Below are 22,939 nucleotides of genomic sequence, written 5' to 3'. Positions count from 1 at the left end.
TAGCACTTCCTGCTGCGTACAGTAGTGCAAAATAAATAGAGAAAGTTGTCAGGTCATGGATAAACTGAAAAATAAATATATACTTCTCATTACAGAGTGAGTGTGAATATGCTGTAAAAGAGATGTTTTGGGTGCTTTTGGGGTTGATTGTTTTTTGTTCACTGGCCCTAAAGGACTGTAGAGGAGCGCCTGGTGTTAACGGCTCTCATCAAAGCCCTCCATGTTGTTTTTCATGTCAGATATTTGTGGAAATGCACTGCAGCCTAATGGGTTAATAAAGAATAAATAATGGCAAAACCCTCACATTTGGCGTTTGATGTATTCCTTGAGAAGCTTTTCGTCCACTGTGTACATCTGGACCTTGCTGCCGTCGTCATAGTAGTAAACCATGTTGGTGCCGAACTCTGCGGGGGCCTGACCACCGGAGCCGTCTGAGGACTGGGAGTCCCGGAAGCTCTGAGAATAATCGTAGCGACCTGAGCAAGGAGGACAAACAGGAGCAAACAAATGAGAAAAATACTGAACCCTGTGAAGAGTGGGAAATGAACACCAGCTGCAAGATCCAAAATTCATTCGTCTACTCGTACAGATACTGGTTGGTAAGTTCGTCTGGGGAAAAAACACAAACTTAAGCTTTCTTCTCACCTTCTCAATGCTGATTTATAGTTCTGTGTCAAAGTGTCGCCATTTCTACGTCACAGCGCGAGCATTTATAGTTCTGCGTTGGTGAATCTGCGCGTAGACCACCGAAACACTAGATGGCAGTGTCTTACTTTGTTAACACGGAAGTAATAATAACAGAAATAGTCGTGTTTACACTCTCTAAAAAAAAATCTTTCTCGCCATGAATTCAGTGACATCTGGTAATCTTTATAATTCGGAGATAAGGTGTCGCACAAATTAACATATCTGCAAACTCTCTCTTTGATCTGCTCCAGAACAACCGGATACAGCTAGGAGGAAATGCAAAGCGGGCCAATCACAGTTCTTGGGGTCGTCCTACACACAGTTACATGTTTGGAGAGGTGTACGTAAGCTATGGCAGCAGCCTGTGCGAGCGACGCCGCCACCGCAAACACGACACTTCAACACGGAACCATAAATCAGCCTTCACAAGACCTGCCAAACACATTATTATTATCCTGCAAGGAATTAATACCAGATCTAAGAAATTAAGACATTCAAAGAAAGCAGACTGTAGTTCAAACAAGGTGAATAGCTCAAACAGGAAGGGAGATTAACACTGTCTGATTGATTGTTAACCATCCAGTCTCTTTTCTATTCCCAGAAGCAGTATGGCTGGTGAAATCAGTGACTGTTAAATTTGGAATCCACCAGCTACAGTGGCCACTGAGTGAGAAAACGGTTTCCTGGCCTGATTTCAAACAGAACTTAAATAGGTGTTTTGTTTTGTTACCTCGTCCGCGACCTCTCCCGCGGCCGCGCCCTTTCCCTCGGCCCCGCAGTCCTCCACGAACACTTCCCCCGTCACTCCGGACGCTGGCAGAATCGTCCCCATAATCCCGCGGCTCTCTTCTCCAACCTGTTGACGAGAGCACACGTAAGCTTCGGGTAAACTCTTACAGTTATCTACCGCAGCGGTTCCCAACCAAAGGTCCGCGGCCCTTCGGAGGGCACACAGACCTTTGGCTTGGCTCTGGTTCCAAAGATGTAAAGAGGCATGAGACCTGAGAAAACTTGAAGCAAGCAAACTATTTTTAGAAGTTATCCCGGGTAAAATAATTTGGTGAATAGCACTAAATAGTGCTGAAACGATTAGTCGATTAATTGATTAGTCGATTGGCAGAAAATTATTATTAATTGTTTTAGTCTTTTATCAGTAAAAATACTAAACATTTGCTGGTTACAGCTTCTCAAATGCTAAGATTGCCTTGCTTTTCTCTGGTTCATATCATTATAAAATGAATAATTTGGGGGGTTTTGGCTGCTGGTCAAACTAAGTAAGCAATTTTAAGAATCGCTTTGGGTTCTGGTAACTTGTGATGGCCATTTGTTCTTATTTTTTTACATTTTATAGACTAAATGATTAATCGATTAATCGAAATTGTAAGTTTGATCTTGACAAGTTAATACAAATCCCATTATTTTATATTGCAATATTTTAGTATGGAAAAAAGAAATCAACCACAGCATAAAAAAAGCTTTCACATGATGAAAAGATAGATGGTAGTAGGGAAATGTGGAAAGCAAACATTAGGAGACACCACAGGGTTGGAGAGCAAACACCAAGAACAAGCCTGCATGAAGAAGCAGAGCGGCGGGACAGATGGAAGGCGGGAACACAAAAACAGGAAGCTACTGGCAACTTACTCCTGCTGCTATCATGCGCCCTGCTATTATGGAGCGTGTGATTGGGCGACGTGGGGTCAGGTGACTCTTGGTTGGGGTCTGCGTCCGAGCGCGTTCGGCCCCCGCCTGGCGTCTCGGCGCCGCCGTCCCGGGACGCTTCCTCCAGCGGCAGAGAAACCCACTTACGTTTGTTACCTAGCGACCGAAAACAGCACTTGAAGAGTTCTACTCCGAAACGCTTTGAATCCATTTTGGAACAAATGAAGTCATTACCTAAAGTTCATAATTTAGTCTCTAAAATAAAGAGGATCCGTTGGTACCTAAATAAAAAGTAAATATAACTCTCTCACTATAGCAGGGTTCCCACACTCTAACATCAAATGCTTTGTCTTTTGTATGACTTTAAAGGTTTTGGTTGGTCAGGATGGGACGATAAAAATTGAATATGCAAATGCAAAAATGTGACAATGCGTATCGTGGGGCAGAAAAATGAATCGCGATATTAGCTCCATGTTATTCTGCTGTAGTAATCACTAATGAGACGCTTGACCATCACAGTTTCACAAGCTCTCCATCCAAATTATATTATTTTCACTTGTTGTTTACATTCTAGCGAGCCAATGCCATCGCTAGAAAGAAATAGAAATAAACAGAAATAAACATAATTCTGCACAGTCAGACTTTGATGTCATTGAACTTTTATTTATCACATCGTATCGTGGTTGTATTGAATCGTGAACCCCGTATCGCGTATCGAATAGTATCGTGAGACAGATCGTCCCATCCGTATTGTTTGGCAAAATTTAAGGATTCAAAATTGGCATATTTTGACATCATAGAGGCCTCATTTATTAACCATGATCTTGTAAAATGAAGAAATCCTGGTGAAATTACTGATTTTAAAACTCCTGGTATGATCAACACACATCCATTCATTTTCATAAACTTTTTATGCCTTATTTTAGGATTTTCAAGGCCTGTGGGAACCCTGCTGTAGTGGACTAAGTGTCTGTGGCCGACTCATTTTGGAACAAAACTCTTCACTTCTTCTCTGGTTTAGATGGTGGCATGTCACTTATAGTAGCTTATAGTCACTGTGGTGCTTTTTATGTCTCTGTCACCTTGTTTCCATGTCTAAATAGGTGAGAGTGAATTGGGGGAGTGCTGCAACATGTAAGGTAATCACAGCAGGGGCCACAGAACATGCACCAATCAGCAAATTCCACCAGGGCTGGGCGATAATTCAATATATTTATTATTTATCGTCTTTCAGTGGAATCATATGGTGATGATATGGTAATTTTGGGATATCGTGATGCACAATTCTGCAGTCTAAACTTATGATAACAAGCTAATTTTATTTTAAAAATAAGGTAAAAATGAGTTATGAAACATTTTAAGGAATATTATTTGAAAATGTCAAGTTTTGTTTGGCATCACACTTAACATTACCATTTGGTTCAATGGGATGAACATTAATTTGCTTATTTAACATGATTTTGCATATGTGAGCCTTATTGTGATGTATATTGATATTGAAAAAAATGATTATCATGATATTGATTTCAACCATATCGCCCAGCCCTAATTTCAACCCATGATCAATACGGATATCGGCATGCTCCCTCTGTGCAACAATCAAAGATATGAATCTGCATTAATCAAACACAATGAGGGCTGCAGCCATTATTTATCAATCAATCAATCAATCAATCAATCAATCAATCAATCAATCTTCATTATGTAAAGGATGCAGTTGAACATGCTTCACTCAGTAGAGAATGTCACTCACTCTCACCTCCCCTCTTCTTCAGGCCGGGGCTCTTGGAGTCCGGTCCCGCCTCGGCCTCCCCGTCCTTGGGCAGCTCGGCCAGCGGGTCCTGCTGAGCTTCCTGGTTCTCTTTGCTCTCGCCGCCATCGTGGTTGCTCTCCGATTTCTTCTCCACCCGCTCCCTCTTCCTCTCCTTCTCTCTGCGCGAGGAGGGCGGCTTCTTCCCGTCGGTGTTGAGTACGTTCTGCTGTTGCTGGCACAGAGGGGAACAGTTTTGACCTCCTTTTCTTTATTCTTTGACAGGATGAATAAGGATCATTTGGCTTTGTAACGATTACTTTTTGTGTTATTTGTTTGTGCTTGTATTTGTTGTGCCCTTTGTTGCTCTGTAAACCACTTGGGTATTGAGAACCAGTGCCGAATTAGGTACTGTCCCCGATTCAGAGTTCCCACACTCACTTGGACATAAAATTTTTAATGTTTTTCAAGGTTTTGTTTGGTGAAATTGAAGGACTCAAATTGACAGGTTTTGGTTTAAGATATGGCATTGGTCAGAATTAGACATTTATTATTCATGATCTTATCAAGTCAAGAAATTATTCATTTTGAAACTGCTGCTCAATCAACACATTTTTTTTAGTGCTGTAATTTAATAAGAAAATCAAGTAGTTTCAAGGCCATCCACTCATTTCCAAAACTTCTGAGGCTTTATTTTTTTCTCAAATTCAAGCTTTTCATGGATTTTCAAGGCGACTGGGACGGAAACACCAATAAGCTTCTGGAAAAACGGAACTTCCCTCGGTTCTTAACTGTCCAATTCATTTGAATTCGTCAATGACCAGCTTTGGGTTCATTTGCCAATTTTTTTAAAACATGTTAAACGCACACATGCATCTCAAAATGATCAAACACAAAACAAAAAGCCAAAGATCTATTTCCACTGTGGTCCTTGGTGTTACAAACTCACACAAGGACACAGTTAATAGTCTTTAAGTCCATTTGTTCAGTAAAACGCTTTGACAAAACAAGTTAAATGGTTAATATTACGTGATAATAATACCACATAAGATTTAACAAAGGCTCTTTCAATGATTTGTACTAAATCACTTTTCATGATGAGGCCTTCCACTCTCTCTATGGTGTGTCAGACCTAAAGTAGTGGCAGGATGTTAAGTGCTCCATCTAGTGAGCAAAATCATAAAAGCTCTTCTGTAATCTAACCAGTCAGGTCAGTAAATGGGGCACTCACACAACAAGTACAATGCGTTTGCTGGTTGATTGTTGCTTTTAAAAGGGGTGATCCCAACCTACACACCTGCCCCGACACCTACACACACACACACACACACACACACACACACACACACACCCACACACACCCAACCATACCTCTTTGGCCAGTTCACCAGGTGTGGGCCAGTTTGTGATGTCACTGAAATCACTTGACTGTAAAAGACAGAAAGAAACAGCAGCATTAGAAACCAAAACATTTCCCTCAACATTTCAACAGGCTCAGCGGTTTCCAGGCGGAGTCGATCCCTATTCCCTCGACTCATTCATTCATTCACCGCTTGTATTTTCACATTGCCGGGACAGGTTAAGTGCCCTTCTGGTAGAAACCGGCAGGTAAAAAAAAAAGGAGGTCAGCGTTCTGTCTGCAGAGACAGTGTAAACAACAATGATAAACAGCCCCGGCTACGGCCGAGTCACTTTCCGCCAGTGTAAATGTTGTAAATTTGGACTGCCTGATAGGAGATCAAGGTTGGAGACTCGGGCTGCGGTTACACTTAGAAAGGGAAGAAAACTCAAAATTACAATATAAACTGCTGCCATTTCCAAAGCACATTACGTTTTAATCACACAGCCTCCTAAACTAGGTCTTCTACTATAGCAATAATACCTGAGGGGCAAGTTCTTTACTGTAATTTGGGTTATAACAGTGATGGAATAGCGATAAATCCTTAAGGGCATTATGGCCTTTATGCAACGCAGCATACTGACTGAAACAGTTTCTTCTCAGTAGTAGAACAGGAGAAAACAAGAAAGATTACCAACTAGCTCTCTGTTTACCACAAGAGCAAATTAATTACAAGAATTAACAACATGATTGTAAAACATCCCTGGCTAATCAGACTGCTTGGTTGAAACTAACAATATATTTCATTATTCTCCAACTAAGTAAATCTTAAGCATGACCATCTTACCTGGCCCCAACCGATCTATTTTCAATATTTTTGTCAGGTACTGAAAATAAATTATGTAGACAAAAGCTGCAGCAATTGCAAAACGCGGCAAATAAAATCATAGTATGATTGTCAGTATTGTGCAGCCTTAGTGTAACTTGTCACTTCTGACATTTTATTTTGACTTGAATTGATCATGAAGTGTCACCAGGATGCATTCTGGGTCGTCAGATTTAAATGCAGGCAAAATTCAATTTGGGAGGGTCAAGTAAAGTTTGTCCTAATGTGATCAGATGAGAAAAACTGTATTGAAATGGCAAGTGTAACCTTAGACATACTTATATACAATACATTAGCATGAAAAACCCACAGAACAGACACAGTGACTGGCAAATTTGTTTCCTGCTGTCCTCACTTAAGATGACAACATCACTTCCCTGCTTCAAAATCATCCGAATTATTTGAATTCAGTTGCTTGTGTTCATTCACAGATAGTGTGAGCATACCATTTAAGAGCTGCCAATATCTACATTCAGACATTTTTGTAATAAAGATGAAACTTAAAGGAATCACTGTGGGAAAAGCGGTTGGGAAAGTAAACAAAATTACCAGCCACAGCTTCAACCAAACCAACATTTGGCTGGCGGCAGGTGTTACGTTCCCATCCTGCGTCAAGTGCCAGCAGCCGAGCAAAGTTACACCGGCAAAATATGAACATGTGATCTTCTGAGGATCACCTCAGGGAGCCAAATATTTTGGTTAATTTGCAAATGAGAGAGAGGCAATGCTCCAACACAACCATCCCTTATCACATGTGATTTGTTTGTGACTCTATTAAACAGAACAACTTCACAAATTAGCAGAGATATTAAATAATACACCAAACTGGCAACATGTACATGTATTTTATTTAATGTCAAAGTTGATACAGGGCTAATCCATGTCTAACTTAATTACCGAAACAAACTGATAACACTAAAGCCACCATCAAGCATATTTTGACAGCTGGGCCTGGTGTTATTCTCGTGCTTCTGCCATTTCTAAAAGCTTGACCCCAGTAGCTTTGGAAGCATTTAAAAAAAAAAAAAAAGCTCATTACCTTGCTGGATTTTCTCGTCCTGGGCTTGCTGGCGCGGACGACTTTCAGAGGGTTTTGTTGATCTGTGGATACAGAGTCAATAAATGAACGTAGCATCTTATTAATCCTAATAATCAGAATTTAATAACTCCAATAAGTAAGTTCCTGGCCCAGAAGCTCGCTCACTACTGGACTAAAAAGTCAAGTCATCCACACTTGAATGCTATGTTGTCTTTGTACAGCATTAGGAATTTCTGTCAATACAGTATGCATAAATATTCTCCCTCCCCCACCAGCACCCTAGGTTTAGCTACTGAACTAGTTCAGGGTGTTTTTTGTACAGCCAGTGGCGGTATGTGGCGGCGTTTCTACAGCCAGCTGCTCCTGTAGCCTGGGAGTGGCACACTGGGGTTTGACAGTCCCTATCGCTCCACAGAGGATGGTCGGCTTGATAAGAGACACAGGGCCCAGGCTTCTGCATGAATGGGTGTAGGCCTCGCTCGTCTACAGACATACACCCACATCAGTGGCTGTACAGTAACGCTGTAAAATGATGCCTGTGCACTCAACTAGAGCCACACACTTCAAATATAGCCTTCTCGCTCTGTCTCTGCTCTACGACACACAAACACAAGACAGTTCAAATAGGCCAGAATTTGAAATGTGGATTTAAATAAAGCCATTTTCTTATTTCAGTGCCATCTGCCAGATCAATAACCAGTTAAAACGTGGCCCTAGCTAAAATAGGATAATTACCTAAAATATTGGATATGTAGTCTATCATTAAATGCTACAAGGCGATGTTAGTTGTGGTTGGTTTCATGAATTTAAACCATTAACTTTGACACCTGTCCAGCCACCTAGTTCATAGACTTGTGCTTTACTACTGACAGTGAAGAAGTGGCTGGTGGGAGGAATTGCAGGCAGCGAGGCCATTGGACACACAAAACGTGTCTCTAGAGCAGCAGGAGTTAGCTGGCTGTCTAGCTCACAGTGAGTGAACCCAGCAGTAAACTCAAAGCTGATTTTTGCAGATTTTGCTTCCCTTGTGCTGTGTTCACCCAGACATGAGCTTGGTACTCGGATTCTGGCGTTTCCAATGTGGGAAAGCAGTGAGAAAGCTAGCTGCTGGTAGCTACAGGCTAAAGAAGTAGCAGTTGTCAGCAATCAACACGTGGTGCTCCAGAGCAATCCGAGCAGAGGGGGATGGGGGCAACATGCCACCATCAACACCTTTGACTCTGCTGACATTTGCGTTTATGCACTTCATTCAACGCAATTAAGCCCAAAGACAAACTTCACAAACTGTGCACCCAGATTAATGCGACTTTCTGGATAGTAAAGCTGTCAAAAGTCGTGCAACACCACGCTCAAATGCTGTAACATACGGGAAAGTGGTGCAGTGTCAGTGGGCAGACTGTTGTAACATGCTGTAACCATATTGTGTGGTTTAGTCGCAACAATATGTAACTCACTCAAACGCCCTTACCTTTCTCTTGGGAGCTGGAGTTGATAGTGTTGTTGGACACTCTGCCCGTGGTTCTCTTCGTCCACGGGTTAACTTTCGGCGGCGGCGCTTCAACAACTTTTCGCTTCACCGTTTCAGCCGAGTCAACGTTGCTGCTTTGAGCATTTTGGTCGTTTTCTTTGTCGTTTTCTTTGCATTTCTTGTGCAGGTCCATCGGGCTCTTCGCTACCTCGGTGTTCTGCCCATCTAGATGTTGTTTTTCCGTCTTTTTCTGGCCCTGTTCTCCTTGTTCTCTGTCTGGTTTCTGCACCGGAGCCTCTTCGGACTTGTTTTGGTTCTCCTCTCCCCCAGTGGAGCTGGTCGCTGTCAAACCTGAGTCAACCTTACACTCAACCTCGGTGGACATCCTGCTAGTTTCCTAACCACACACAATGTTAAATCCAGTGTGAATTTTGGTATTTACTCTAATCCCAGAAAAAATACTGAAAAGTACAGGGGTGACAACAACCACAACTTGAGGTAAACAACTTTTGGGCTGGACCTCGCTAGCCAGCTAGCCAAGTAGCTCCTGCAGCTAACGTTAGCTAGCTAGCTACCATGCAGAAGTCAGCAAGCTAGAGCCAACCAGCGAGCCGAGCTAAATGTTATTTTTCGCCTCCCTGCTCGGCTGTATCATATCAACAAGTAGTTACCTCAAAGCATGGAGTTAGTCACCATGTAAACCGTAGACACAAATCTGGTTCAGCAGCGACTTTCGGTAACTTTTTAATAACTAACTACAGCGACCTCCTCTCAACCCTGATTTCAACTCCACGCTAGCTACTTGACAGAGAAAGTAACAGCTCGTGGAGCCTGCTGGTCTCGAGCTGTAAACAGTGACTCTGCTGCCTCTGGTGGCCACCACGCGCCACTGCACAACCGATAGTATTGATCATTATTGATAAGTGCTCGTTATTGGAAACTGACGTGGCCCTTACTGCATAGACTTCCATTCAAATCAGTAGAAACCTGTTGGATGATGCTCTACTTTAATTATGTTTTAATGATAAATCAACCAACCAAAGATGATTTATGTTGCAACTGTGAATTATCAGCTAATATCAAATGGTTTTAATGATGAATTATTAACCAATGATGAATTAACAACCATGTTGATGGATCAACAGTCATAGATTATGTTTTAATTATCAACCAGTGACAATGTATTTTAATGATGAATTATCCTCCAATGATGAATTCTGTTTTAATGAGTAGTTATCAACCAATGACAAATTACGTTTTACTGATGAGTTATCATTCATGATAACTACAGACCCTCATCCACACATATAGACTACAATAATACATACTAGTACATTATTGTTTAGAGCAGTGGTTCTCAAAGTAGGGGTCCTCTAGGGGGGATTTAACAGTCCCCACATTTCAGTTTGTTCAGTTAGTTATCTAGAATTTATGCCAATCACAGAATTGTACGAGAAAGACTACTAAAAGATGTTTGAGAGTCAAGAGCAACAGATAGACCGCAGGAAGATTCAGTTATTCTGAAGAAACTGGTATCTAGAAGCGACTGGCTTTGTTAGGGTGTCAGTATCTTGCCAAAAGTAAAGTAGGGTGAAAATAATGATTCAGGTTTCTAGTTTAATAGCATGGAAGCTGTGTACATTTTGCTTGATTGACCTTCCAGATATCTTGAGTCATGAGAAAAAAATATTTTTTAGAATGCATGATAGGCTACATGAAGCTTTAAATAACCAATGGACTAACATAATAAGAACAGTGGCCAGTAGTTCAAGAAGTTGAAATATCATCATTTAATTTGCTCATGAAAAACAAAAGAAAACAAATGGGTCAGTGAACACCAGTAAATGTAGAATTTAAAAAAAATATTTTAATCACAGAATAGTACACATCACTGTAACGGACACAGTATATTGATCACCATATTGATAAAAAAAATAATAATAATTTTGTTTTGGTAATTGAAGATGCAATCATTAGTCTCTGAGGATTTGTGATGAGAGTTATACACAACTACTTATGATTGTTTTGTAACGTTTCAATTCCCAAATTTATAAAGTAGTTTACAACTCGCTCATATCATCAATCAATATAACATAATACATATGGCTGAACACTTTTATCCAAAGCACCCAGTGTATAGCCTATGTTTTGAGGGTGGGAATCAAACCCCCAACCCCGGCAGAGTTAATGCCTTGCTCTGCTGCCTGTTGTCCTATAGAGCAGTGGTTCTCAATGTGGGGTCCGGGGACCACCAGGGGTCCTTGAGGGCGTTCCAGGGGGTCCCCAGGGGGTAGAAGAATGATTATTTTGATCATAGCTTCACTGTTATCTCTCTACCTACAATACAGATAGTCATGGAATTCTGGACAAAATCATATCTAACAATAAAAATATTCTCAGATTTGGGTCCGAGAGACAAAATCTCATCAAATGGGGGTCCAAATGTGTGCTAAATTAGGGTCCTTGATATGAAAAGGGTTGAGAATCACTGCTATAGAGGATGAAACAGGACAAACACAGACAGAGGTAGCATTAGAGTCATGGAGAGTTGCTTCAGTGCCGGTGCAGACGACACAGTTCTGGGCCTGGTGTAGATGAACGGATGCTCCTAGAATAATGACAGAAAATACATTCAACTCAATTCAGTTCAATTAAATTCAATCCATTTCACATCAAAATCCTCAACATGTCAGTCAGTTCGTACCTTGGGTGGGCAGATGAGTTTTACAGGCTCTGAGAAAGTCTTTATCATCTCTTTCCCTCCCTCCGGCTGGAACTGAGGAAACATCATTTCGATGAGTTGTGGGAGTCAGAAACTCAACACTCTGCATAGATGCATAGTCTGATGTGTACAGTGTTGTGCTGATTTAGTATAGTGAGCATCAGGTGATAATAACTCACTCTCTGGCGGCCATATTGGAGGTGCAAAGCTCTTGTGCAATAGTGGCTGTGAACAGCTGATTTCGTCTCTAAATGTACAACTTGTCCGTCTCAACAGAATTGAATAGACGGTTAATATCTATACTGTTTTTGACTGGGAACTGATCATTTCATCACTGTATCTGGTCAGCTAACCATCACTGTCTTGTTGTAAATGCATCTGATTAGCACACTAGCTAATATATCTAGTAGCAGCTAGCGTTAGCATGTTCACATTAACATCAGTGTGTTTGCTGGCTAGTTAGTTTGTTCAGGTTAACTGAGCTGACTCTTCTCAAGCTACAACTCAGAGTGTTTTGGAGTAGAGACTAGGGCTAAAGACAAGACAGTTTACTGTGTCACAGTAACCAAATCCACCTTATCACACTATTCACTTTTACTGAGAACGTTACTGAATGGATCTACAGCCACACCACAACAAGCTGACTCAGCTGCTCTCTGTTTCTAGCCTGGTTGTTATATATTTAGATATTTTTTGCACACAGCCAGTTCTCCACTGGACCTCATGATGGAGCCAGACATGGCTGCTGAGAAATTTGTGACATAACTGCAAAGCCTTTATACATATCCAGCAGTCTTTGATATGTTGGTGCCTTGGAGAAAATACAAGAAACAGAGTCTTGCATTTACATTTTAGGCATTTAACCGATGCCCTTATCTGGTGAGTAAAACAGTAGGATAAGCTTCAGTTCCTGGATCACCAACATTACAAGCAACCAGTAGTAAGAAGGTCAAGGGTCAGAGCTATAGTTCCCTTTGACCAGAGAATGATGTAAGAGAAGAAGAGATTAAAAATAACAGCTAAGGAGAGAGGTAGAAGGGTGTTTTTCACTTAGAAACAGACTCACTCTGCTTACACAAGGATTATGAATTTATTGACATTCGAGTCTATCAGACCTTAGAAATTCAAACACAAGGCCTGATAAGACTGAACTGTCGATAAATCCACACTCTATTTAAGAGTACAGTGTGAAACTATGATCAGGAATTCACCATGTTGTTCCACAGTCCCTTTGCCAGCTCCTCATGTCCCTTAATGGTGAAGTGGAAGCAGTCGGCTGCGAAGAAACTCAAGTCGAGCGACCCGTTCTGAAGTTGAATTAGATGAATTAGACAAACGTCAGAATCAAAACCACAAAAGATATTTAACTCTGGAATAAATAACTAAAGCAGGAAAATCAAGCCACACCAAGGCTCCTGGTTGTTTTTGTAGACCAGACTTTTGATATCTTCTTTTGAATCAGAATCGCATTAATCGACAACAAGTATAATGAACGTATTTGATTTTGTCCCATTGTCACATTGGTGCAGAAACATATTGACCAATTACAGAGATTCACATACATACTGACACTATATATCACTCTATACATTCAAAATTCAGTATTCAACTATGTGCATGGACACTAGAAAGACAGATGGATTTTGTGGACTTAAGAGAGGGCCAACAAGTTGTCAATCAAAGGGCTTAAATATAATTAAAAGCAATTTCCGTTTGTGATATTGAAAATCTAACTACACCGGTTTGTGCAGAAAGTGTGTTATTTTGAAAGCTGCAGATATTTCAGTTCTACAATTCAGACGCTGAATGTTAAATGTTAAAACAATTAGTCCTTGTTTATATTTCTTGCACAGAAAAATAATTAATGCAGGTTTGCTCTACTAAATATAGACTCTGAATGAAAATTCATTAGCAAAGCACAGTGTTTTACAGAGAGAAGAACAACATGGTGCCAGAGCTCGAGTGTGTGTGTGTGTGTGTGTGTGTGTGTGTGTGTGTGTGTGTGTGTGTGACTTACAGAGAGCCTCGGTGGTCCTGCGTATGTTAAGTAGGGCTGCAGAACCACAGCAAAGTCGTCTTTGAAGAAACGATCGCTGTGCAGAAGCTTCTCTAGTCTCCTCTATCAACAAGGGAAATGAAGGAAAGAGTTAAAGGGGCAATAAAGTAAGATTTTCTCTGTCTCACAGCATCAAATGACCATAATATCACCAAAAAAGCCAATGACAGAGCAGTATTATTATTCCAGTGTTCTGCATGATGGTATATTAGCTCTTCACTAGATGTTTACTGCAGGTTCGGCTCCCATTGTTTTAAAAAATACATTAAAAACAGCTCAGAGACAAACTGCTGCAGACTAATGTAATACATCATGTTGTCAGTTTTTCCTGACATCAACAAACACACACACACACACACACACACACACACACACCTGGAATTCAACGTTCATCTCCACCAGCTCCTTCAGTTCGGTGGAGTTTTCTTCAGGTAGAACCAGACAAGAGCAGAATTTCCTGGGAGAAGATTAACAGATCATCAGATTATCACTTTGTCAAATTGTCAGATTATCAACTCAGTTTTGGTTTGTAATCTCAATAGATGCTGATAAAAGATATATTGATCCATACGTATTGAGTTTCTTAGTGAGTGCTGAACTAAGATCAGTTTCAGATCCTGTCAAAACACAGTGGAAATATACGACACCCACAGTACTTTAGTTCATTTAAAGTCGAGATGAAATGAAAAATGCCCCTTTAACCCTTTTAGATCACATCCCCGGTCATATTGTGCACCTATTTAACAATATATGCCAAAAAAAATACAAAAAATCAATTTCTTTGTATTCTTATATCAAAATTCAATCATGTTTTCTTCCTGTAAAACAAAATATGCCGTGTGCTTACGTAAGCTGGACTCAACCAATTTCAACCAATAATATCACGACATCCACCCATCAATCAATCTTCAACTTTTAGCGCACAGAGCTAAGATTCATTAGTTAGCTAGCTAGCAACAGCATGGTACTTCGGTGTGTCTTCGGGTGTTATGACACGCCCACTTTTCAACGTTCAAATCAAATTCCTCACAACGTTATGTCCCGCCTGTCTTTCCTGTTTCACTCGGAAATACTCGGTTTCATCTCGACTTTAAACTACATCAATTACCATATTTCATACCGTATAATTAAGAATTTGTTAAATCCCTCTGCCACACACACTGTACATGGTCACATTTCACCACAGGTCAAATCACTTCAGGCTTCAGTGTCTTAAGGGCAGTAACTGCATGAGTAATGAAACTAAGAAAATGTATCTAAGAAAGTTTATCTGTCTGAACGATCCACTTCTTGTTGGTACTGCATATCATTTAACAGCATATTAAGCTAAACCCTAATCCTCGCATTTTACTTTTAAAACACACAGAAAGCAGATACTGCTGCTTCACTTTGGGCCTATAAGGTTCGATCCAACAGGTAGAAAACATGCGGAGGAAAGTGGACAGGTAACAAACCTCTGAAGCTGACAGCCCACGTTGGGTTTCTGAACTTCTCTCAGCGGCTTCATGGGAAGAATCTGAACCACATTCACAATCATCCTGGGGATCTGGAAACCAACAGACAGAGCAGTTAGCAAGCCACCAAGCTGCTTTTACTGTCGTGGTAAATACAATAGAATCAAAGAGTTCCTTTCCAAAATACTACATATCAATTGTCTGGGAATAAACATCATTACCAGAAGTTTATCCTTAAATTTCTCTAAAATATATAGGATCAAATCTGTGATGTCGTTTTGCAACTTCGAAACTTTAAAACGTACTACAATTTGTAGTACTTTTGTAGTTTTTCCCATATTTAAAAAAAAATATTACCTTATCTTGACCTGAGTTATGAAAGTTACCCAAATCTCACCTCGTCCATCATCAGGTCGAGCGCCTCAGTCATGTGGTGGATGAAGTTGTCGGGGGAGAAGAGAGTCTGCGGGCGGTTTAGGAAGAGAGAGAGTTTTAATGAGGTGAAAAAGGAGGAGTGGACAGCAATTAAACTGAAGGGTTTCATTCCAAAACACGATGAACAGGTTTCACACACTCACACAAAATTCAAGGAGTTTTTTATTGACTTTCATGGTTCTTGTTTGGTGAAATTCAAGGACTCAAAATTGCAATGTTTTGGGGTAAGACACGACAACGGTCAGAATTAAGCATCAGAGGCTTAATTTTTTACTCATGATGAGAGGAGTGAGGCATATTGATGAATTTAAATGCTGCATTTTAGTTAAAAAGTCTAAGTACTTTCAAGGCTATCCATTCATTTTCTAAAACTTTAAAGGCCTTACATTTTATTTTTCTCAAATCCACAAACTTTTTTCAAGGCCTGTGGGAAACCTGTATGATTCAATCTTAAGAAATTGCTACATGAAATTAATCAGCCAATAATTAATATTTTTTTTCATTTTTTTTGTCAGATTAGTCATAACTTATGTAAGTAATGTATAATTGGATTAGACTGATATATCGGGCGATATTGGCCTTAGTGGTCGGTCAAGTCGTCCGCCTCTGATATGATGAAGGTTTCTTCCTGATCACAGCTACAGAAAACTGTTTTCTTTGTGCATTTTATTTATTCATTTAAATGTTCAGTTATGTTTTTTATAAATGAATTCTTCGTTTAAAGGCCTGATGAATCCCAGAGTTTCCCCTACTTCTGAATACCTGCAGTGGAGAGTTTTAGTGTCCCATGATGCTCTAAATGCTGTTTCAGAGGCTTTTGCACCCCGACAAGAATAACATTCTGGGGGGAAACACTGAATACTGGCCAAATTTAAAGATATAGCCATAAAATATCGGCTATCGACGACTTCAGTCTAAAATTATTGATATCAGTCCTTCAAAATCCCTTATCAGTCAAACCCTAGCCCACGATGTATTTTACATTCAGCAATAATTTTGTCCCAAAAAAGTTTTTCAAATGGTCACTCTTATTTTGGACTGAAACACTTCCATTGGATAGAACAGGATAGGTCCGGGTGATATGATTAAAATCAATATCACGATAATCGTAAGGATTTTTCGATATCGATATATATCATGACGTATGCAAAATCCCGTGTTAAATAATCAAGTTAATGTTCATCCCATTGAACCGAATGGTAATGTTAGGTGTCAAACAAAACTGAAATTTCCAAATAATATTCCTTAAAATGTTTCATACCTCATTTTGTCAGAGTTTTTAAATAAAATTTGCTCGTTATCATCAGTTCAGACAGCAGAATTTTGTGTCACGATTTCCCAAAATCACCATGTCATCACCAAATGATTCCACTGAAAGACGATAAACGATGATATTGAATTATCGCCCGGCCATATAAAGTGGATACAACAAATTCAGGGTTTTCAGAACAAAGTACTGGACATCAAAGAGACACTGAACTCTCCTTTACCTTGTCTTTGCAGTAATCACAGATGTCGTTCATGCCGATCAGCATCGTCACGAGCTTCCAGTCCTGCTGGAAGCTCAGACCCTGAGAAGAAGAAACTCTGCTCAGTTTCATGGAAAAAAAAAAGACTTTACTGATTGGACAAAATGTGAAATGTGAAGCAAAATAAGGAAACCCTGTGACTTACTGGATATGATTTGAACGTGTCTATCATGTGTCTTATCTGGTCAGAGACGTTCCTGTGAAGACAACACACACAGCAATAAAGTCTTATCATGCCAGTATCAAATAATATGCAGCTGTAATTATTTTGATCTTTGAGCCTCGGGTAAAGCATTTGTTAAGGCATCTCGTCACAGTTTTACTCACTATGGTTTTTTGTGTTATGAAAATTATGGTTGGATTAAAAACTCATTCGTCCAATTTGAGGGATTTTCACGTTTTTTTTTACTTGTGAGTGAGAATGTACACCAATCTGTACGTGTTGAGTAAGTTTCATGACCCTTGAGTTTGTGAAATCCCTTCAAAACCATTTGTATATTTAAAAAAAACCTCAAACCACTCAGTGTAAAAGCCAGGCAGTTATTTCTTCCTTGCTAAAAAGTCTATTTCTTAGAGATATAAAGGTTTCCTCTGAGAGTAATGATATACAGATATGATCCATATACATAGCTGCCTATCTCATTATCATTCTTAAAGCCCAAATCTGTATTTTTATTTTTTTGACGATTTAAATTTTGAATTAAAAAAAAAGAAAACACCTTTGGCTTTGGGTTTTGACTTTCAGTGGTTTGTTTTGTTAGTGTTGAGTCTACGGATTGGACCTTTAATTTACATCACTGGTTTTCATTAATCGCCTCCACAGTTTTCCAGTGAAATTCCCTTGTGTCCGTACTGTCTGAGCCTTACAGTGTGTTGTGGCCCGTGACGGCGAAGTTGAAGCCGGTGTCGTTGACGGTTGTAGGATAACCACTCATCGTCATGATCGGGGCCGGACCCAGCAGACTGGGGTTGAACAGTTTAAAAATATCTGCAAACAACAAGAACCGACACAGGAGAGATTCAGAAGGAGTTTAAAAAAGTGATTGCAGATGTTCACCTGTTAACAAATTGGCTACGATATCCTCATAAAGCAGAGAGGTAAGCTTAAAGGAATAGTTCACCCAAAAATGAAAATTCTGTCATCATCTACTCACCCTCATGCCAGTTGAAACACAGGTGAAGTTTGTCCATATAACACACAGGGAGGCTGCCAGCACAACTCCATAGCAGCCTTCTCCAAAACAACTGAAGTCAGTGGGGACCAGTTCTTCAGAGTTCCAAAAAGACCTACAGTATATTTACACCATAATTTAGTGCAAATCTTAACTACAGCTGATTGATTTGCAACAAATAATGGTGTATAGGTCTTTCTATTCACAGTGTGATTGTTTGGCTGTTTTTGTTTTGGAACTCTAAAGAACCGGTCCCCATTGACTTCAGTTGTTTTGGAGAAGGCTGCAACGAAGTTGTGCTGGCAACCTCCCTGTGTGTTATATGGACTAACAAATTTCACCTGTGTTTCATTTGGCATGAGGGTGAGTAGATAATGACAGAATTTTCATTTTCTATTCCTTTAAGCCATTAGGCTATTATTTACCAGAATATGTTTGAATTTCAGGTTGTTAATCATTTTCTACAAGGAGCTGGACAGATGGAACTCAACATTTTATACATATTCCTAAAAAATGCTTTACGTTACATAGACTGTTTTCTCAAGTTAGAAAACAGGCTATGCTATTACTATGAGCAGACAGGAGTTTTAGTTATACAAACGTCTCTCAGAGGCAGAAATAATCTGATTGGTTGAGTTAAACCTAAATGGGCGGAGCCAAAGAACCAATTTAGCACAAGTTAGCTAACTAGCAAACTTGAATGGCAAAGAAGGAACTCTGGTCAAAATAAATAAAAACTATAAATATCAATGACTTCTGTTTGTTCATTCTTTCACAACCATGGCATCATGATGTTGAAGGTCAGCAGCTAGCTAACTAGCTAACCTAGATAGCTATAGGCTAGTATGGCTAGGTTGAACTCAGAAGGTCAGCTAGGCTAACTAGCTAACCTAGATAACTTAGTAATGGCTAGATTGCAGTTTTCTTCAGTCTAACATTACTTAGCCAGAGAAACTGTGGTTCTTTGGCTCCGCCCATTGAAGTTAAACTCAACCAATGAGATTATTTCTGCCTTTGAGAAACATTTGCATAACTAAAACTGTAATCTGCTGACTGTACATTAACTCACTTGCCAGAGTGATGACATCTCGATAAGTTCCATAACCTCCGATACTATAAAGAGAAAAGGGACGCAGTTTGTGATAAGTCAGGCTAATAATAACATCAATAACATCTATAATGTGACAGGTGAGATAAGGTACTGTAAGGTTAATGAACTCATACATTACAAAGCACAATGTATCAGTAGCCTTTTAAACAGACATTATAAATCAGTTAATATAGATACTGATATACAGTAGTTGGTGTAGAGTTGGGGTTAGTCAGGCTCGGGTTTAAAAGGGATTCCTGTGATATTTGTATTAGAAAAAAACGTATAAGGTTTGGTATAAGATACATTAGTCATTAAGCTACAATAAATGAATTGAACAGTTACCTCCAAGACACATGGCGATATTCAAAAGGTACTGACAATATTGTAGAGCCGTTGGCGCCAATAGCTGTCTGCAACAAAAACACAACCAGAGATATCCTTCCTCAAGAGAATAATAGCATTGTAAGTGAGAATCAGCATGACAGTAACACATTTTTTCCCCATACTACTTTCAAAGCGTGTTGGCAGTGGATGTAGTCAGTACTTCTACACAAACTGAACCAAACCGTGACAGAATTACAGTGGAAAACCAGACGCTGCTGACAGTAAGAAGCCCAGCAGGTCCGGTGTGGCTGCAGCACTGTGCTTGTGCAATGGAAAAACTCTATGAGAGGTATTTCCTGACTGAAAGCAATACTTCCTGGAGCGTACTACAAAACAACGTAAGACAACTTCACTCACAGTCAGGGAGTCTCCCAGCGCGGCGATGACCTTAATGTCTGCAGCTTTCACATATTCAACTAGAACAGAAGATAAACAAAGAGGAAAGTCACTGACCCACAGACAGCTGAACCACATCTCTTCACTTTCCTCTTTTGCTCGTCTTTTACATCCTTCAGGACATTGCAGCCAGAATTAGAGTTACTTTATTCGCCAAGTACAATAAATCTATAAAAGCTGACACAGATATTACAACAAAAACATTTTTGATAAGGTAACAGACATCCCATAAAGATGATCGACCATTGATAAGCATTAAGCTCGGAGGATTCAAGACGACTTAAAACGTATTAAAGCCAGATATTTGGCAAAAGAGATGCAAGGTTTGTCAGATCAGTGTTTTCCAGTCAGTTAGTTAAACATGTGCTTTAATTAAGATGCTTTAAGACGATTTAAGATGCTTTCTGAATGTAAATGACTTCACATTGACAGATTATATGAGGACAACAGGACCTCATATACAGTGCAAAGGTAGAGTCCAAGGCAGAAGATAATACGCTGTATATATAAACTTCTCCTTTTATATAAGACAGCACTTTATTGATCCCCTTGGGGAAATTCAGGAAATGTTTGCAAGATAGGGGTTTGAACCCTGGTCTCTCTCCTAATATGTATAGTAGGGGGCATCTGGATTTGAACCAGAGACCTCTTGATCTGCAGTCAAATGCTCTACCACTGAGCTATACCCCCACATACCAGATCAAACACATGCTGAATGTTTTTTGAATGCATACAGCGAGGTTCACAAATGTTTTCTAACTTGTAGTTGTGTGATCAGCGTTTGTGACTCTATATAAAAGATTTGAGCACATAAATCCAAATGTGTGAATCTGTAAAATAAAATTTTTGCACATTTAGATTTGTGCATCTAAATGCATAAAAAAGGCTGGCAGTTGCACATCTAAAAACGTGTACAATAATGTGTTGAGTTGTGCCTGTAATGTTTTCATTTGTGGATGTATTTTTTATACTTTTACAAAAGCTGATGTGCAAAAACAAGCCTTTTTTTTATACATGTAACCATCCATTTGAGCCCAAAATGTTTCCTCACGTTTACATTCAATATTTCAAACATGCAGGTGGTTGCATCCTCTAAAATGTTACATTATTTTGTAAGTAATAGCAAATAACTTGAGTGAGTTTTACTTTATAATGTTACTTTACTAAATGTCCAAATGTGGACTGAGATGATGATGAAGCCTCACTGACCGGAGGTCGGGACGGAGGCAGACGGACTCATGTCTGGACACTGGAAGGGAGGATGGAAAACCTGCTGGAAACCTCCTCCTCCAAAAACCTCCTGCAGGAAAACCACACAGCAAATCTCCCAGTGTTAACAGGTGTTGATGTTTCAGTGACAGTGACTTGGAGTTGATAAATTTTGATAGCAGAGTTGTTTGTCCACTCATAGAGCTGATATGACTCTGGGGTGCGGAGTGTTAAATTAACTTCTGATGGGTGTGGACAAGGGTTTGACTGATATGGGTTTTTATAGCAGGGTTATTTACTGGAGTTGCAGATAGCTGATATTTTGTGCCAATATTCAATATCTTTAAATTGGACCATTTTCATGCCAAAAAATGACAAGTATTCAGTGTTTCCCCCCAGAATGTTATTCTTATCAGTGTGGAAAAGCCTCTGAAACAGCATTCAGACCATCATGGGACACTAAAACTCTCCACTGAAACCCACACTGATGACATCCTTTTAGGTTTAGCAACTCTCTAACCATATGTGGGCTCATATAAACACTTGGCATGGTGTTGATTTTACACTCTCGTAATTAAATTAACGCCGACGATTTTGCTGTGTACAAACTTACCTTTACATTTTTAGCATGCAGCTGACTTATCTAGAGTGACTTACAAGGAGTACAACAGCAGAATAAGCTACAAATTCCCTAAATCACCAACATTAAGAGCTGAAAACACTGTAAGGGTCAAAGACAACAGATATACCAAATATTCCTGCGATCCTAGAGTGATAATATGATAATATGAGAGAGAACCAGGAAGGAAATGTAGAAAAAAAAAGCCTTTTCTTTCCCTGTAAATTCTGTTTAAAATGTTTTGGATGGAGACGCTACCTGGTTGAAATTCTCCTCATCTTCCCTCAGTGTGAATCCTGCAAGAGAAGGAAAAGTTTAAAAGTTCAAGTTTGTTGCAGATACTTTGACCAGACTGGTTTAAATCCTCACTGCCATATCAGAAACAGCACTTTAAAAATACTTATTTATTTATCCATGTATTTAATTTATTTGTAAGGGATCATGTAAATTGTTAAACAATGTGATGTATTGTGCCATGGTGTTCAACACACAACACATAATAGACACTAGACACTGAAGTGTACACAATTTTAAAACCAGTGCAAAGTGCATGTACTTTAAAAATTAAGTCAGTTACAGGTTACAATTACATTAAGTCAGTTACATTAAGTCAGTTATATTAAGTCAGTTATATTAAGTCTGTTACATTTAGTCAGAAAATACAGTAAATTTACGGGAATTGTATTTTTTGTGACACTGGGGCAGAAACATTTTGACAATTTACAGTTTTGAGTTTTACAGTAAATAAGACACATGATACAGTAACAACAACACAAGTAAAGACAAGAACAAAATTCACATCACTGTACATAATATATAAGAAATAAATAGAAAACATCACCTACCGTACACCTGACACGTGGCAAACAACCAGACTGCAGACAGAAGGCAGCGGAACATGTTGGCTTCTTTCCTCCTTCCCTAAAAAACAGAAACACACAGCAGAGTTTCCCTGCTGCTGAGACTTTATTATACAACCTTTGTTCAACCTTTGTGCAGCTGATGAACCTTATCTGTGACCTTTGAATTCATTAGAGCA

The 22,939-nt window shown here is 39.5% G+C and overlaps 2 protein-coding genes and 1 non-coding gene across 8 annotated transcripts in view; all 3 read right to left on the bottom strand.

Moving 5' to 3' along the window:
• The window catches only part of larp1b (La ribonucleoprotein 1B), a 30,981-nt gene extending 21,353 nt beyond the window's left edge, over nucleotides 1-9,628 (bottom strand). For 2 of the 6 annotated variants that reach the window (XM_078289492.1, XM_078289493.1), the window contains exons 1-7: nucleotides 8,832-9,628; nucleotides 7,364-7,425; nucleotides 5,471-5,527; nucleotides 4,103-4,334; nucleotides 2,332-2,505; nucleotides 1,418-1,543; nucleotides 305-476 (exon numbers count right to left, since the gene is read on the bottom strand). In XM_078289492.1, the coding sequence (XP_078145618.1) occupies nucleotides 305-476; nucleotides 1,418-1,543; nucleotides 2,332-2,505; nucleotides 4,103-4,334; nucleotides 5,471-5,527; nucleotides 7,364-7,425; nucleotides 8,832-9,216 (1,208 nt within the window). In that variant the 5' untranslated portion in view covers nucleotides 9,217-9,628. The remainder of the gene's footprint in view (nucleotides 1-304; nucleotides 477-1,417; nucleotides 1,544-2,331; nucleotides 2,506-4,102; nucleotides 4,335-5,470; nucleotides 5,528-7,363; nucleotides 7,426-8,831) is intronic. The other 4 variants (XM_071924965.2, XM_078289494.1, XM_078289495.1 and 1 more) reach the window with 4 other exon arrangements.
• Nucleotides 9,629-10,859: 1,231 nt separating this feature from the next.
• Nucleotides 10,860-22,800, bottom strand: LOC144542573 (phospholipase B1, membrane-associated). Its single transcript, XM_078289621.1, has 16 exons — nucleotides 22,746-22,800; nucleotides 22,159-22,196; nucleotides 21,282-21,372; nucleotides 20,034-20,092; nucleotides 19,635-19,702; nucleotides 19,269-19,312; nucleotides 17,895-18,015; nucleotides 17,173-17,224; nucleotides 16,989-17,069; nucleotides 15,461-15,526; nucleotides 15,064-15,155; nucleotides 13,985-14,066; nucleotides 13,571-13,672; nucleotides 12,765-12,860; nucleotides 11,536-11,607; nucleotides 10,860-11,439 (listed from the first exon to the last, which is right to left on the bottom strand). Exons 1-16 carry the CDS (start codon nucleotides 22,798-22,800, stop codon nucleotides 11,323-11,325), a joined length of 1,236 nt encoding a protein of 411 aa, XP_078145747.1. The 3' UTR covers nucleotides 10,860-11,322.
• On the bottom strand, nucleotides 20,691-20,762 carry trnac-gca (transfer RNA cysteine (anticodon GCA)). Its single transcript has one exon. It is a non-coding gene; the product is annotated as a tRNA-Cys (tRNA).
• Nucleotides 22,801-22,939: the final 139 nt, after the last annotated feature.

This window comes from Centroberyx gerrardi, chromosome 17 (genome assembly GCF_048128805.1).
Source record: "Centroberyx gerrardi isolate f3 chromosome 17, fCenGer3.hap1.cur.20231027, whole genome shotgun sequence".
NCBI lineage: Eukaryota > Metazoa > Chordata > Actinopteri > Beryciformes > Berycidae > Centroberyx > Centroberyx gerrardi.
Note: the sequence above shows the minus strand (reverse complement) of the source record. Positions and strands in the feature narration are given on the sequence as shown.